We start from the raw sequence: 14,484 nt of genomic DNA on the forward strand, positions 1-14,484 counted from the left end.
ACTGTCGTGTTTGGTGTATATTGCATAGTATGTTGCTGCGTATGAAATTTAGGCAATATACTGAATTTTTCTTTATACTTGTTTGGAGATCTCTGTTAATATCAAATTTTTTAACATATTAGCAGACACTTTTCCCCATATAGAGTATCTCTTATTGCTAGAATCCTTTCACTTGTTCCACCATCATTTTTTATTTTGTTTATAGGCTTGTAGCTTTTACCACAGTTCATTAGGATTGTTTTCGTTTTTGATTTTTTTTCCATTTTTTAACATCACTCTTTCAAGTTTTATTCTCAGTTTTACGCGGAAATAACATTTCTTTTAGTTTCTTCCATTCTCTTTGGTCAGCATCTGTGACATCAGAATCAAAATTTTGAAGACTTTCATCTGTAACACACTTAAAAAAAACTGGAGTTATTGTTTTCATCTGGATCACTCCATAGTTTTCATCAAATGTGTGTTTGCTAAGGTTGTTATCACTCCCCTAACTGGAATCACTCGACCCTTGGTATCATCACGGGGTATTTTAACAACTGTGAAAAACAAAACAACTAAGTACCTTACAGGGAATTACATGATTCACACTTAACATAATACGAGGGCCTTTTTTTAACCTCCGATCGCTTACTATAGAAGCTGCGCGAGCGGCAGAAAGTGGACATGCGCTGTAGGCTACTACACACCTCGCCATTGTCGACCTCTGGGCATCAGTCTGCGTTGCACTACAGCCACGTAAACATGGCTGCCGTCGTTGTTGCTCCCGCCAAGTTGAATTACGAAGTATAATTTGGTTTCTGCAAGCAGAAGGGAATAGTGCAGCAAAAATTCATCGGAGAATACGCAGAGTGTACCGTGACAACTACGTGTTGGTGTTGTGTGTGAATGGTGCTGAAAGCTTAAAGTTGGCCGAAATGATGTGCATGATGAAGGGGGCCAAGGACGCGAGTCTGTCATTACAGCCGACCTTGTTGAACGAGTTGACAGAATGGTTAGAGAAAATCGTAGGTTCACCATACTGCTTTGTCTATGGAAATTCCGGAAGTTTCAAGATACGTCGCACACACTACCATTACTGAACATTTAGGCTACAAAAAACTTGGTGCTTGTTTGGTTACAAAAATGTTGACGGACGCCCACAAAAGTCACTGAATGGCGTCAGCTTTGAACTTCCTTGACCGTTATCACGATGAAGGAGAGAACTTTTTGAAATCAGTTGTTACTGGAGATGAAACTTGGATCCAGTACGACACAACGTTAACAAAACGACAATCACAACAATAGTTGCATCCAAAGTCACCTAAAAACCACAGAAATTCAAACAATCAACGACAGAAAGGTTGTGGCTACTGTGTTTTGGGAAAAAAAGGAGTGTTGCATGTAGAGTTTATACAGCCCGGAACCACTATCAATGCAGCTGCGTATTATGAAACATTACGGCATTTGCGGTGAGCCATTGAAAACAAATGAACAGGAATGCCGACTTCAGGAATTGTGTTGAGCTATGACAACACTCGTCCACACACTGCTGGCACCACCCAACGGTTCCTTGAACACTCTCAGGGGGACAATTGGTCATCTGCCTACAGTCCTGACCTAGCCCTCAGAGACTTTCACCTTTTCCCTGAACTGAAAACGTGGCTAGGGGGGCAGCACTTTCCAACCAATGAAGATCTTCAAAACAACGTCAATGGCCATTTGACATAATTGATGGCAACATTTTTTGAAGAGGGTATTGCAAAGCTTGTCCACAGGTTCGATAAATGTCTCAATCTCTTTGGTGATTATGTTGGAAAGTAACCATAAATGTACAAAACTTTTGGTAATAAAATAATTGTTCTTTTATTTGTAGCCTGTCGGATGTTGGGAAAAAAACGGTCCTCATATATGCATTATTATTCTCCCTGAGAGACCGTCTTCTGTTCTGTACGAGGTGGGAATCCAAAATTTTCAGGACTGGTGCTGCCATCTGGAAAGTAGGAGCAGTAGATCTTTGCACTGCTAGGTGGCGAGAGCTGCATATCTGATAAGTCAGTGTGTGGAGTGGCATTCAGATGGGAGTACATGTTGCGTGTCCACCACAATACTGTGTTTGGTGTGTGGCGATTTTATGATGGATCCGCGAACAGAACAGCGCGATTCTGTGCGAATCTCGGCAAAAGTGATACAGTGATACGGAGACCCTTGCAATGATTCAGCAAGTGTTTGGGGGACAGAGCATGAGCCTATACGAGTGTTTTAGTGGCTGGTTCAGGGCCGGCCGTAAAGACGTCGAAGATGATGCTCTCACTGGAAGGCCCGTTAGCCGCACAAAGCCAGGCATTGTTGCCGAACTTCAACAATTGGTTTGTGCGAATCGACATCGAACCATTCAAGACCTTGCGTATGAAGTGGGTATTGGTTATGGGACGTCAACGAATGTTGACTGATGAATTGGGCATGCATCGTGTCGCCACAAAATTTGTGCCAAGGATCTTGACTGCCAATCAGAAGGCACAGCGTGTTGAATTGTGCACAGACCTTCGTCAGACTGCATCTGATGATCCAACCTTCTTGCCACAGGTTATCACCAGTGGAAGAGCCCGGGCTCTCCAAGACCCAAAAAAGCGAGACTGGTGAAGAGCAAAGTGAAGAGCATGGTCATCATTTTCTTTGATACCAAGGGAATTTGTGAACAAAGAATTCTTCCCACCCAACCAAACAGTGAATTCCATGTACTGCTATGACGTTTTACAATGGCTCCCTGTAAACGTACGGCGACGACAGCCCGAACTTGTTGCATCAAGGGAATTGGCTGCTGCATCGCAGCGCTCTGTGTCACATGTCCTTGCTCACCAGGACCTTTTTGGCAAAAAACAACATGACGGTTGAACCACACCCACTGTACTCGCCAGATTTGGCACCTTGAGACTTCGCGCTATTCCCAAAACTGAAACTCAAGTTGAAAGGCCGTCAGTTTGACACTCTAGAGAGGATTCAAGAAGCATCGCTGGTGGTGATAAACATCCTCAAAGAACAGGACTTTCAGAAAACGTTTGACCAGTGGGAGAAGCGCTGGGACCGGTGTGTACGTGCGGATGGGAACTACTTTGAGGGTGATGGTGACCATTAGTCCAAAGGTAAGGTTTCCATCAGATGGCAGTACCAGTCCCGAAAATTTTGGATAGCACCTCGTATTTTCCTCAGCATTGTTTGGATGTGGAAGCTGCCAAATTGTAGCATTTTGTTTGATAGCCAACGTAACAATAAGTAGGCTTCTTGAATTATATGACATCATTGCAACTAAAACAGGCTAATTATATTGATGCAATTTTTTTGTTAAAGTATGGCAGAAGTTAAAATATTCCATCATTCGTTACAGTCTTGAACAAAAATTATAAATAACTTTCAGAAGTGTGACACAACTTGAAAGGAAGGAAATAGTATCCAACCTATTTTGTAAAAAAAATTGTCATTTTTCTAAATAATGCTTTATGTAGCATATACATATACCAGTAATGAGCATACTTACTGGCACAGTTCAAAATGTGACGTTTTTCTTCGAACAGATTTAATGATTGTATGGAACTTTTTGAAATGCAACAGTCAACAGGCAAGCTCCACATGAACACTGTCCTAACTTTGCCTAACTACTGTCAGTGTGACACTGTTGTTAGAATATGTTTCGTTTATGCAACATTGGCATAACTGTTATGTGGTGGCCGAACAGCTGCTTAAGTTTGTAACACACTTCCACATAAAACCATTCCACTTTTTCGTTTTGATGATGACGTGAATGAATACTCTGAATTATTTGAGTTACGATGCTTTTCTTCCAAGGGAGTGATGTGTTCCTCAAAACTGTTGTCGAAAAACATAATTTAATATTATTTGTGCATTGCAGATGGATGGCGCTTACACAGTTCGAGGCGACGGATGCGCGTGCAGCATTCCCCTGCTTCGATGAGCCCGGGCTAAAAGCCAGGTTCCAGATAAGCATCGCTCACTCCACCAACTACACTGCAGTCTCGAACATGCCCATTGTGCGTTCTGAACAGCTGTGAGTATTGCCAGTTTGCACGTGTGTCTAGTGCTTTCTTTACCATTGAAGTAATTAATTTGAAGTTTCAGGTCACATTTTAAGCTTCGTTGAAGATTGTGAATAATAGTTTGGTGCTTTGTATCTTGGTAATTGGGTTGCTACGGGTTTGGTTGTCGATTGTCATTTTTTTTTCCTAGTTCAGTATCATTATTTTGCCTTTATATATTGTCATTTTGTCCTTTGGAGATAGTGAGTGAAGCTGTGATCGCTAGAAAATGGAGTCCCGATGGAATATAACCAACATATTCTTCTGTTTCAGTTCAGTAGAGGTGCAGCCAGAAACATCTGTGGTGCATGTGGGGATATTTACTCATTTTAAGGAGGATCGCTTTAATGTTAGTGACTATCTGTGTTCAAGAAGTCCTTTGGGGTTGATGAAGACCATTTAAAGGCATTAATTCACAATGATCGACATCAATGTACTCAAGAATTTGCAACCACAATGAACTTTGATTGTTCCATCATTGAGCAACACTCGGATGCAGTGGAGAAGGTTCAAATTTGGGATGTATGGCTACCGCATGCTATAAGCCAAAATCACAAAAATTGGCAGCTGACCATATGTGCATTTCTGCTTGCTACTCATCAATTGGCTCATGAACAACACCAACCATTGCTATCCTGTGCCATTACTGGTGACAAGAAATGGTATCTTTATGCTAACATAAGGAAAAGAAAGGAATGGTTGAGCCCCAACAAAGCAGCAAGTCCCCATACAAAGACCTGTGCACATCTGGAAAAGATAATGCTATGCATCTGGTGGAACAGTGACAATGTGATGTATTACGAAATGCTTCCCTGAGGTGTAACCATCATAGGTAAAATTTATTGTCAACAGCTGAGACGTCTTGCAGATTCAGTCAGAGAACAAGAACCAGGCAGAACTGCACGAAGGGATGCCACCACACAATAATGCCTGTCCGCATTCTGCTAGACTGACCAGGGGCTGCATTGGGAAGTCATTCATTCTGCACCAACCTTATTCACCTGGTCTTGCACCCTCAGTCGATAACTATTTATCAAAGGACTTTCCAGGAACGTCCTTTCTGGATGAAAATGGGGTCTGAAAATGACTTGATGAAGTTCTTCACTTCAAAACCACATGATTTCTGCAGTCGTGGTATCAAAAAGTTATCCCAGCATTGTCAGACAGTTGTAATAAATGAAGAAGGATATGCTATTGAGACTAAAGTCTCTGTTATATGTATCTATTGTGTTATTGAACATATGGAAAAATGCTGTGAATTTATGCACCAAACTGATACATTGAACAAAATTCAAACCAAAACTAAGCCAGAGAAGTTAGTCTTCTGTCCATGCATTGAAGTCGCCACCATTCTAGGAAGGAGTTATATTCCATTCGTACACTGAATTGACAGTTTGAATGGAAACTATGATTTTAGAACATTGGTTGTTATAGGAGAAGATACAAAAAAAAAAAAAATATTGATGTAAATTTGGAAATGAGTCTTCAATAAAACATGAATGACACTAACATTAATGTCACAAACTTTTACAGCACATGTTCCAATTGGACTCCTTGTGATGGAATGTAAGTCCATGCACCACTTCATTGACTCTCCCCACCCATCCAAGTGTTTGTCTTTCTCCAAGTAACATCAGATGCTACATAAATACTGCGAACATTGCTTCTTAGCGAGGGTTGCAGATACTTTGAAATAAGGTTTCATTTTATCTTCCTTTACCTGACAAGAAGTAACATAAAACTGAGACTGTTGTATGAACTCATGAAACTCCAAATTTTAAAATACTGGAGCACCACAATGAATTTTGTAATTTAACAACACTGCAGAAAAACAATTACAAATTTGAACTATGATCAACCAGAAAATTAATTGTTGGCCCCACTACCAACATGTACAGGTAATTCAAAACAAACACACACACACACACACACACACACACACACACACACACACACACACACACACACACACACACACAGAGGGAGAGAGAGAGAGAGAGAGAGAGAGAGAGAGAGAGAGAGAGAGAGAGAGAGAGAGCATTAATAAAACTGACAAACTTTAGGGATAGTTTCTTGAGTTGAAATGGAGTAACAAAGATCCTATGAACGTATGTTGGAAATGCATCGTTGCCGTGGTAAATGGTGCTGGCAAATGACCATGTGCCATGTGTTCATTGTGTGTTGTGTACAGCCTATCAGATGGAAACAGTCGAGAGGCAGAACCCAGCCCTCCAAATCTGGTGTAAGCGCACTTCCTCCCTGCACGTTCGTCTGTCTGAAAAGACTCATGATCACACAAATGCGCAAAAAGGGTTTGAAATGTGTGATGTGGTTAATGTTGATGAGGGTATTTGATTTAGCATATCATGCTACGTCTTGACCATTTCCATCTACTTGGTCATGCCCAAACACCATCTTGGTTTGTTTCAGACATAAATACCAGACCATTCTGCTGCTTACTAAGCAGTATGCTGCATTAATCACACATTGTGTAACACACAAGGAACACACTGCACATGGTCATAGAAACTGCTATTGCTATTATCATGTAATTGCTATTATTATATAATACAAATGTAATATAATAATTAGCATTCTTGGCTTAACAAAAAAAAATTGCTTATGACAGAATGTGTCACGTGACTTCAAAATGGAACTATGCCAATTCTTAAAATTTCACCAAGTACTTTTCAGGATCACCTATAATTTGATAGTTTGTTTGAAATCCATTAGCCTTAAAAATTTTCAGCCATATAGGAACATACTCTTTACTACTAACAACTTTGCTTTGATGCTGTCTCTTCAGACATGGTGAACCGGGGTGGGTGGTGGATCATTTTGGCATAACTCCACCGATGTCCACATACTTGGTGGCATTCATTGTCTCGGAGATGGTGTTTGAAACAGTAAATGATTCTGTTCCGGTGATGACTACTCCAGAGCAAGGACCTCCGCCAACTGTCACGAACACAGCTGCTCCTACCGTTCCACCTGCTGCCACCCCCTCTTCATATGCCACCCCAAGAGGCAAATCTCTGTCAACTGGCTTCAGCACTGACACAGGTATGTACACTAGGGCTATCGCAGGTGTTCTTCAGTGTCACACCTCATTCGCTTTAGTAGTTTACTCTGCAGTTGTTGTTATTTACTTAGTTATGTCATTAGACTATTGAGATGTGACACAAATTATAGAGTGTATCTTAACTTAGCCAGAATTGAAACATAACAGTAACACAGTTTATAACAGTAATGCAAATTCTTTATGGAACAATACACAAAATAAGGGAAAGGCAATGACTCCCCTTTAACAGATCAATGCATGGAGCACAGAATGCAGCATTCACACTAAAGTGCGCATTTACGATGGCGGCCAAGTTTTGGTTTGTTCTGCGCATCTGACGTCACAAAACACAGTCATCCAATGAACAGAGAATGACGTTGCCAGAGCTCGACTACTGCAGTGCAGAGCCCGGATGAGTGTCTTCAGTTTTAGAGATGTTCAGTCATAAATAAAGTAATTGAACAAAAGCTATGTCTTTATAGAAGACTTTCTATAAAAGAAAGTTCAGAAAAACCATTCTTTATACCAATTGCTTCATATTCTATTAATTAATTAAACCAAACAAGCAATAAGCCTCCAAATGTAGGCGATAGCAAGGAAAGGTGTTTATATCATTCTCACGAACCGCTTTTTCGCAATAAAGAACAGCGGTAATTGTTTATTTCCTATTGTACTTCGACAAAACGTGAGTAATTCATAGTCATACCTACAGTGTTTTTCAGTGTTTTGGGTGAGTTTTTAAACTCCTCCAGCAATTCCATTAAATGATGAGATGCATTAGCCTAATCTGTAATAAAAAAAAACTGAGTTAATCTATCAATAACAAACTTAAAAAGTTGTCTTACGACGTCCGCCCTGAGCAGATGCAATGAAGAAAATGAGGGTTTTTTTTATTATTATTTTATTTTAATGAAAAAGGTTAAAGTGTTCGGCTGCTAAGCAAAAGTTTCCGACTTCAAACCTTGTTTGATGCCTAATATTTTCTTTATTTAAAAATCATATCAAAGTGTCTTACCTCATGAATTTTATTCATTTGAATGTAATTTTTTGAAATTTCTAGTGGCAACTGATGTCAACCATACGGAAAGTATATGCTATGACTCTGCAAACTCTTCAAATCTCGTGCAATGGTTTATTACATTTAATGCTGCACAATAACTGTGTTGAACATCGACACAAAATTAAACGAAACTTCCTGGCAGATTAAAACTGTGTGCCCTACCTAGACTCGAACTCGGGACCTTTGCCTTTCGCGGGCAAGTGCTCTACCATCTGAGCTACCGAAGCACGACTCACGCCCGGTACTCACAGCTTTACTTCTGCCAGTACCTCGTCTCCTACCTTCCAAACTTTACAGAAGCTCTCCTGCGAACCAAGCAGAACTAGCACTCCTGAAAGAAAGGATAATGCGGAGACATGGCTTAGCCACAGCCTGGGGGATGTTTCCAGAACGAGATTTTCACTCTGGGGGAAGGTATCAGTCAAGAAGATGTGTAAAAATCAAATTTTTGGGCCAAATAGTTTTTGTGAAATCGAATGATAAGTATGTTAAAGCAGTTGGAACACCATGTGTCTGCACAGGTGAGCAGTGCAGTGATGACAAAATCGTGCACAGCGCGGAATCCGGGGAGCACTACTCTGTAGCAGCAAAAGGGTTAATGCGGCATGGTGGCTTTACTTCAAACTGCGCACTACCCCCTAAGCGTAAGTTTGCGCACTATACTATACTATGGTGTTGCATCTCTTAGTGCCTACAACTGGCAACGCAGCAATCTCCCGCGTCTGGGCGGGCATGCGCGAGCCACCAAGATAAAAGAATTGAACTATAGCTTTCAAGTACTTACTCTTTTTCTAGAAAAATGTGCACACATTCATACCCACAACCGTACAGCACCCAACCACACGCTCCCTGACCATAAAAAGACTGATTATTGATAACTGATTAATGGAAGCAGTTGCCTGAGCTAATGGAGATGGGGTGGGGGCAGGGAAAATCCCAAGAAGGGAGTAGCAGGAAAGAGGCATGTCTTGGGACAGATGACTCTGTGACTGCACAACAAGATGGAAAGGGAACAACAAAAGGAAATGTAGGAAGAAGGAGAGGGGTGAAAATGGAGAAAGGTGAAGATGAAGGTGGAGAAATGGAGGATGGAGAGAGAGAGGGGGGTTGGAAAGGAGGGGGGAAGAGAGGGGGCAGAGAGACTGCATGGTGAGGAGGGGGGCGGAGAATGTGGGGTGATAGAAGGCAGTGCACGATCTGGATGGAGGAGGAGTGATGTGGAAAGAATAGAGCAAGATAAGGTGAGGCAGTGGGAAGGAGTTAGTGGATGTTTAGGCTGGAAGGGTTGCGAGAGTGATGGAATATGATTTACCATCTTTACTCAAGTGCAAGAACACCCCCTTTGGTTTAAGAGGCTTCTTGAGAAAAATTTATTTTGAACATACTGTGACTAATCAATATTACAAACTTTTATTGATGTGAAGGATCTGTCTAAGAAGTTAACATTATACTTATTCTGAACTTCGGCTATGCCTATTTACTGTCTACATTTTGATAATACACTGAGAAATAAAATAAACGAAAAGAAATTGTTTTCATTAATTTTTATCTTAACTGCCTTTTTTGTTCATTTAACCTGTTGCCTGTGGTATCACTACTTTTAATATATATGTGGTGTCCGTTCTTTTGGACATGTCTGAAAGAACGAGTGTAGGTGCACACCAGGCTCAAACTCTTATGGGAATCGGCAAATTGCGATGAGTAATGAACATAATGGGCAAGGGACACGACATTCATAGTGTGCAGATAGGTTGAGAATTTGGGTCTGATGGGAAGTGTGGTCGCATAGTCTGTGGAATTACGGTGACTGCTGTGTCTGGATGACACATGGTCAGCACACCTTCCTAGTAAGCAGGAGACGCAGGTTTGAATCAAGGTCTGGCACAAATTTTCAACCTTCCCCGTTGATTTAAACAGATGCCCACTCACAGCCAATGGCTATAATTCCTTTGTGTCTTATTACAAGGGTGGTTTGAAAAATTCTCAGAACAGAATGGAACAAAATTACTTATGTCACCGAAAAGTTTTTTATCTTTCAATGTAGTCTCCTCGTAAATTAATGCGCTTGGTCTGACGATGTTCCAGTGCCTTGATCCAATCTCGAAAATGAGTTTCCTCCAGGCCTGCAAAATACCATATGTACTCGAATCTAAGCCGCACCTGAAAAATGAGACTCGAAATGAAGGGAAAAAAAATTTTCTCGAAACTAAGCCACACCTGAAATTTGAGACTCAAAATTCAAGGGGAGAGGAAAGTTTTAGACCACACCTCCAAATCAGAACCTAGTTGGTCCATTGTAACACGAGACAGAATTTAGGTTGAATGGATGAAGATACAGCTACAGTAGTTTGTTTCGAGTTGTAAGCTTAACAGTTAAGCTTTACCAAGTAGCTATTGCTACGTATCAGGTGCTCCGGCCGTGTTTATACGGGTACCCTTCCTTTTTCACGTACTTCGTCTGGTTTGAATCAATTGCTTATTTTGCTTTGATCTGATAAGTGTTGTTCTCTTTATTATAGGTGTTTACATCACTCTAAGCTGAAAATGTATTATTGTACTGTGTCGTGCATTGTTTGTCGCATTCTGATAATGAGTGTTTACGACCTGTCAGCACTCGCGGCATGGCTTGCTTTTGTGCGCGCTACCATGTTGTTATTTACACTGCTGCATTCTTTGGTAATGATCAACAAGAACCAAATAATAGACTGCATATGATAGAAGATGTTCTGAACGAGAGTGTAGCGAAAATTTTGCTCTGTTCGAAAATTTTTGCAGACCCCTCTTTAGTACATTACATTCTGCACAGAAATTAGAGTTATCTCAGATTTAAAAATCTAATCAGTTGCCATGCTCATTTCTGACCGTATCACTATTCAGTATAAGAATAAGACAGGTATAAACATGACATGATATGTATATTCTTCCGCGTTTGCTGTTGTCTCACTCTAGTTTCGCAGTTTATTAGGCAGACAGGATTTAAATGAGATAGCAACAAACATGAAAGAATTCATGGCATAATGTTACATTCATTTACCTTTCCTTTTAATTTATTTACTGACTCAGAGGTTTTGGCGCCAGTATTTACCTTTGTGCCTGCAAAGCATGCCTGTACAGCGCTATATATATTTGATGGCAGAAATTAGTTGTGGCAGCAGATACCAACATATTTTAGAACTTCTGCTTCTTTGCTTTCATTTCTAAGCTGCAGGCGGATTTTTGGTTGTGAAAACCGGAAAAAAAGTGTGGCTTGGATTCGAGTGAATATGACAGTTGTCAACTCTGGCTATCAATTCTTCGTTTGAAGTGAATCTTTCTCCACCAAGAAAAAATTTCAGTTATGGAAGAGATGGTAGTCTGACGTAGCCTTATCAGGTGAATTAGGCGGGTGTGGCAACAATTCATACCTTAGTTCATGCAGTTTTGCCATGGCAATGGTATGTGTGCGGATGTGCATTGTCTTGATGAAAGATGTCTTTCTTCCTTGCTAAACCTGGCCTTTTATCACGTATCTTTTGTTGCAGTTTGTCCAGGAGTAGTTGTTTGCCCAGTGGGGAGATAATCTACAAACAGAATCCCCTTCGCATCCCAGAACACTGATGCCATGACCTTTCCCCCAAAGGAATTGTCTTTGCTTTCTTTGATGGCAGAGAATCAGCATTTTTCCACTGCTTTGACTGTCGTTTTGACTCTGGGTTATAGTAGTGCACCCAAGTTTCATGTGTGGTCACAAACCAGTGCAAAAAAACTTGTTCAGTTCCCCTAAAATGGGCCAGTGTCCAATATGTCCATTCTCATGCGTTTTTGATCCAGCGTCAAGAGTTGTGGCACCCATCTTGCAGATAATTTTTTTTTATTTCTAATTCTTTAATTAAAATGTGATATAACCTTTCAGATGACATATTGCAAGCGTGAGCAATTTCACACACTTTCAATTGGCGATCCTCCATGACCATTTTGTGCTCTTTTGCAGTGACTTCTGAATACCTTGACGGACCAATCCACGGATCATCATCTAAGCTCCCCTGACCAAATTTAAATTCATTTCTCCACTTGGTAACAGTTGAATATGAAGAGGCAGAGCCCCAGTGTATTCTGGAAATCGGCATGAATGTCCTTTCCTTTCATACCTTTCTTTATGAAATACTTAATGACTGCTCGAGTCTTGATTTTTTACCATCTTCGCAGATCACAATGTGGAGAAACAACACAGCCGCGTCACTGCAACAGCTCTCTTCCAAGAACAATGACGTGACACGTGTTTACAGGCAACAGTTCAATGAATATCACGTAAACAACTTGTTGCCCTAGCGCTGACCTCTCGTGGTGATTCTGAGAAATTTTCAAACCACTCTCGTACTTTTAATCATTATCATTGTCATCCTAGCAGGACTGCTGTGAAACTTATATCGCCAGTGTCACAAATTCTTTCCAATATGTTTCAGTTTCTGAGGTTATCATTAGTTTACCATCCAAGAACACATCTGGTTCTTTTGTTATTTCTTTTCCTCTCTAAGTACATAGTGTATTTTTCTTCTGTACTGTCATGAGTATGTCACAGTTTCTCTTGCTTCCAGAATTAGTGTCTGTAGATACATTTTTGGAAGCAAAAATATTGGGGCTAGAAAATTAAGACAATGGAATTTGGAAGAAATTAATTGGAACTTTTCTGCATTTTGCATCCTGCTGTCTGATGTCGAACATGACATCTGATACCGTCCCAGTTTCATGACATGCTTTTCTGTCCCATTGGACATGGCAGCAACAGGAGTCCTTATTTTCCAATAAAGAAACTATCTCTGATTGATCTGCTTACAAGTTTAATATTTGCAGTGTTAAATTTTTTTTGAACTGTTGAGTTTTTTTCCCTCCCCATGTGATTATTGCTCTCCTAACTCGTATTTTAAATTCATATAAGGCTGTCAATTGTGAATGTTACACAACTACACCTCTCTGCCCTCAATAAATTAGTTATTTATGAAAGGTATTTACATACTACATTTGCATTAGAGAGCAGCAGTTTTCAAATTTCTGTTGCGACATCCATATATAGGTTTATATGAGTTCTGTAAATCTCTTAAGGGTTGTGATTGTAAAGATCAGTGAAAAAATCGAATTTTTGTTTTCTACTGTGTCTTGTGCACCAATTCATTTTTCACTGCAGGATGTTTACTTTTCAATGGCCATTTGAGCACAAATATGTTTTATTTGGACTTTTAATAAGATGGATTGGAAGGGGACACACAGCTCTCCTGACAGCTTTGTTTAATGTACACTGAACTTCTCTTCTCAGACAAATAAATCTGTAGAAATCTTTGCCATGTGAAGCTATTATTATTTCTTTCCTTTCTCAGACGTTATGTCTGGTTAAGAATGGAAAGTGACACAGACCTTGACCAAGCGTGACTTATTTTTAACTGTACGGTATATGTTACATTGCATTTAGGAACTTTCGGCTAATTGAACATGTATCAATAATTACAGATTTCTGTAGTTGTATATATACGTTTGGCTGTAGCTGTATTGTGTTGATGTACTGGTAGATTTTGTGTGGTATGACTCCTGTAGTTGATAGTATAATTGTTATAATGTCAACTTTATCCTGATGCCACATGTCCTTCTTGACTTCCTCAGCCAGTTGGATATACATTCCTGGAAATTGAAATAAGAACACCGTGAATTCATTGTCCCAGGAAGGGGAAACTTTATTGACACATTCCTGGGGTCAGATACATCACATGACCACACTGACAGAATCACAGGCACATAGACACAGGCAACAGAGCATGCACAATGTCGGCACTAGTACAGTGTATATCCAACTTTCGCAGCAATGCAGGCTGCTATTCTCCCATGGAGACGATCGTAGAGATGCTGGATGTAGTCCCGTGGAACGGCTAGCCATGCCATTTCCACCTGACGCCTCAGTTGGACCAGCGTTCGTGCTTGACGTGCAGACCGCGTGAGACGACGCTTCATCCAGTCCCAAACATGCTCAATGGGGGACAGATCCGGAGATCTTGCTGGCCAGGGTAGTTGACTTACACCTTCAAGAGCACGTTGGGTGGCACGGGATACATGCGGACGTGCATTGTCCTGTTGGAACATCAAGTTTCCTTGCCGGTCTAGGAATGGTAGAACGATGGGTTCGATGACGGTTTGGATGTACCGTGCACTATTCAGTGTCCCCTCGACGATCACCAGAGGTGTACGGCCAGTGTAGGAGATCGCTCCCCACACCATGATGCCGGGTGTTGGCCCTGTGTGCCTCGGTCGTATGCAGTCCTGATTGTGGCGCTCAC

The 14,484-nt window shown here is 40.8% G+C and overlaps 1 protein-coding gene across 5 annotated transcripts in view; it reads left to right on the top strand.

Annotated features, from left to right (window-relative positions):
• The window catches only part of LOC126293305 (aminopeptidase N-like), a 721,098-nt gene that overhangs the window by 394,194 nt on the left and 312,420 nt on the right, over nt 1-14,484 (top strand). For all 5 annotated transcript variants that reach the window (XM_049986440.1, XM_049986441.1, XM_049986437.1 and 2 more), the window contains 2 exons: nt 3,881-4,036; nt 6,871-7,127. In XM_049986440.1, the coding sequence (XP_049842397.1) occupies nt 3,881-4,036; nt 6,871-7,127 (413 nt within the window). The remainder of the gene's footprint in view (nt 1-3,880; nt 4,037-6,870; nt 7,128-14,484) is intronic.

The sequence above is a fragment of the Schistocerca gregaria genome, chromosome 10 (assembly GCF_023897955.1).
Source record: "Schistocerca gregaria isolate iqSchGreg1 chromosome 10, iqSchGreg1.2, whole genome shotgun sequence".
Taxonomy (NCBI): Eukaryota; Metazoa; Arthropoda; class Insecta; order Orthoptera; family Acrididae; genus Schistocerca; species Schistocerca gregaria.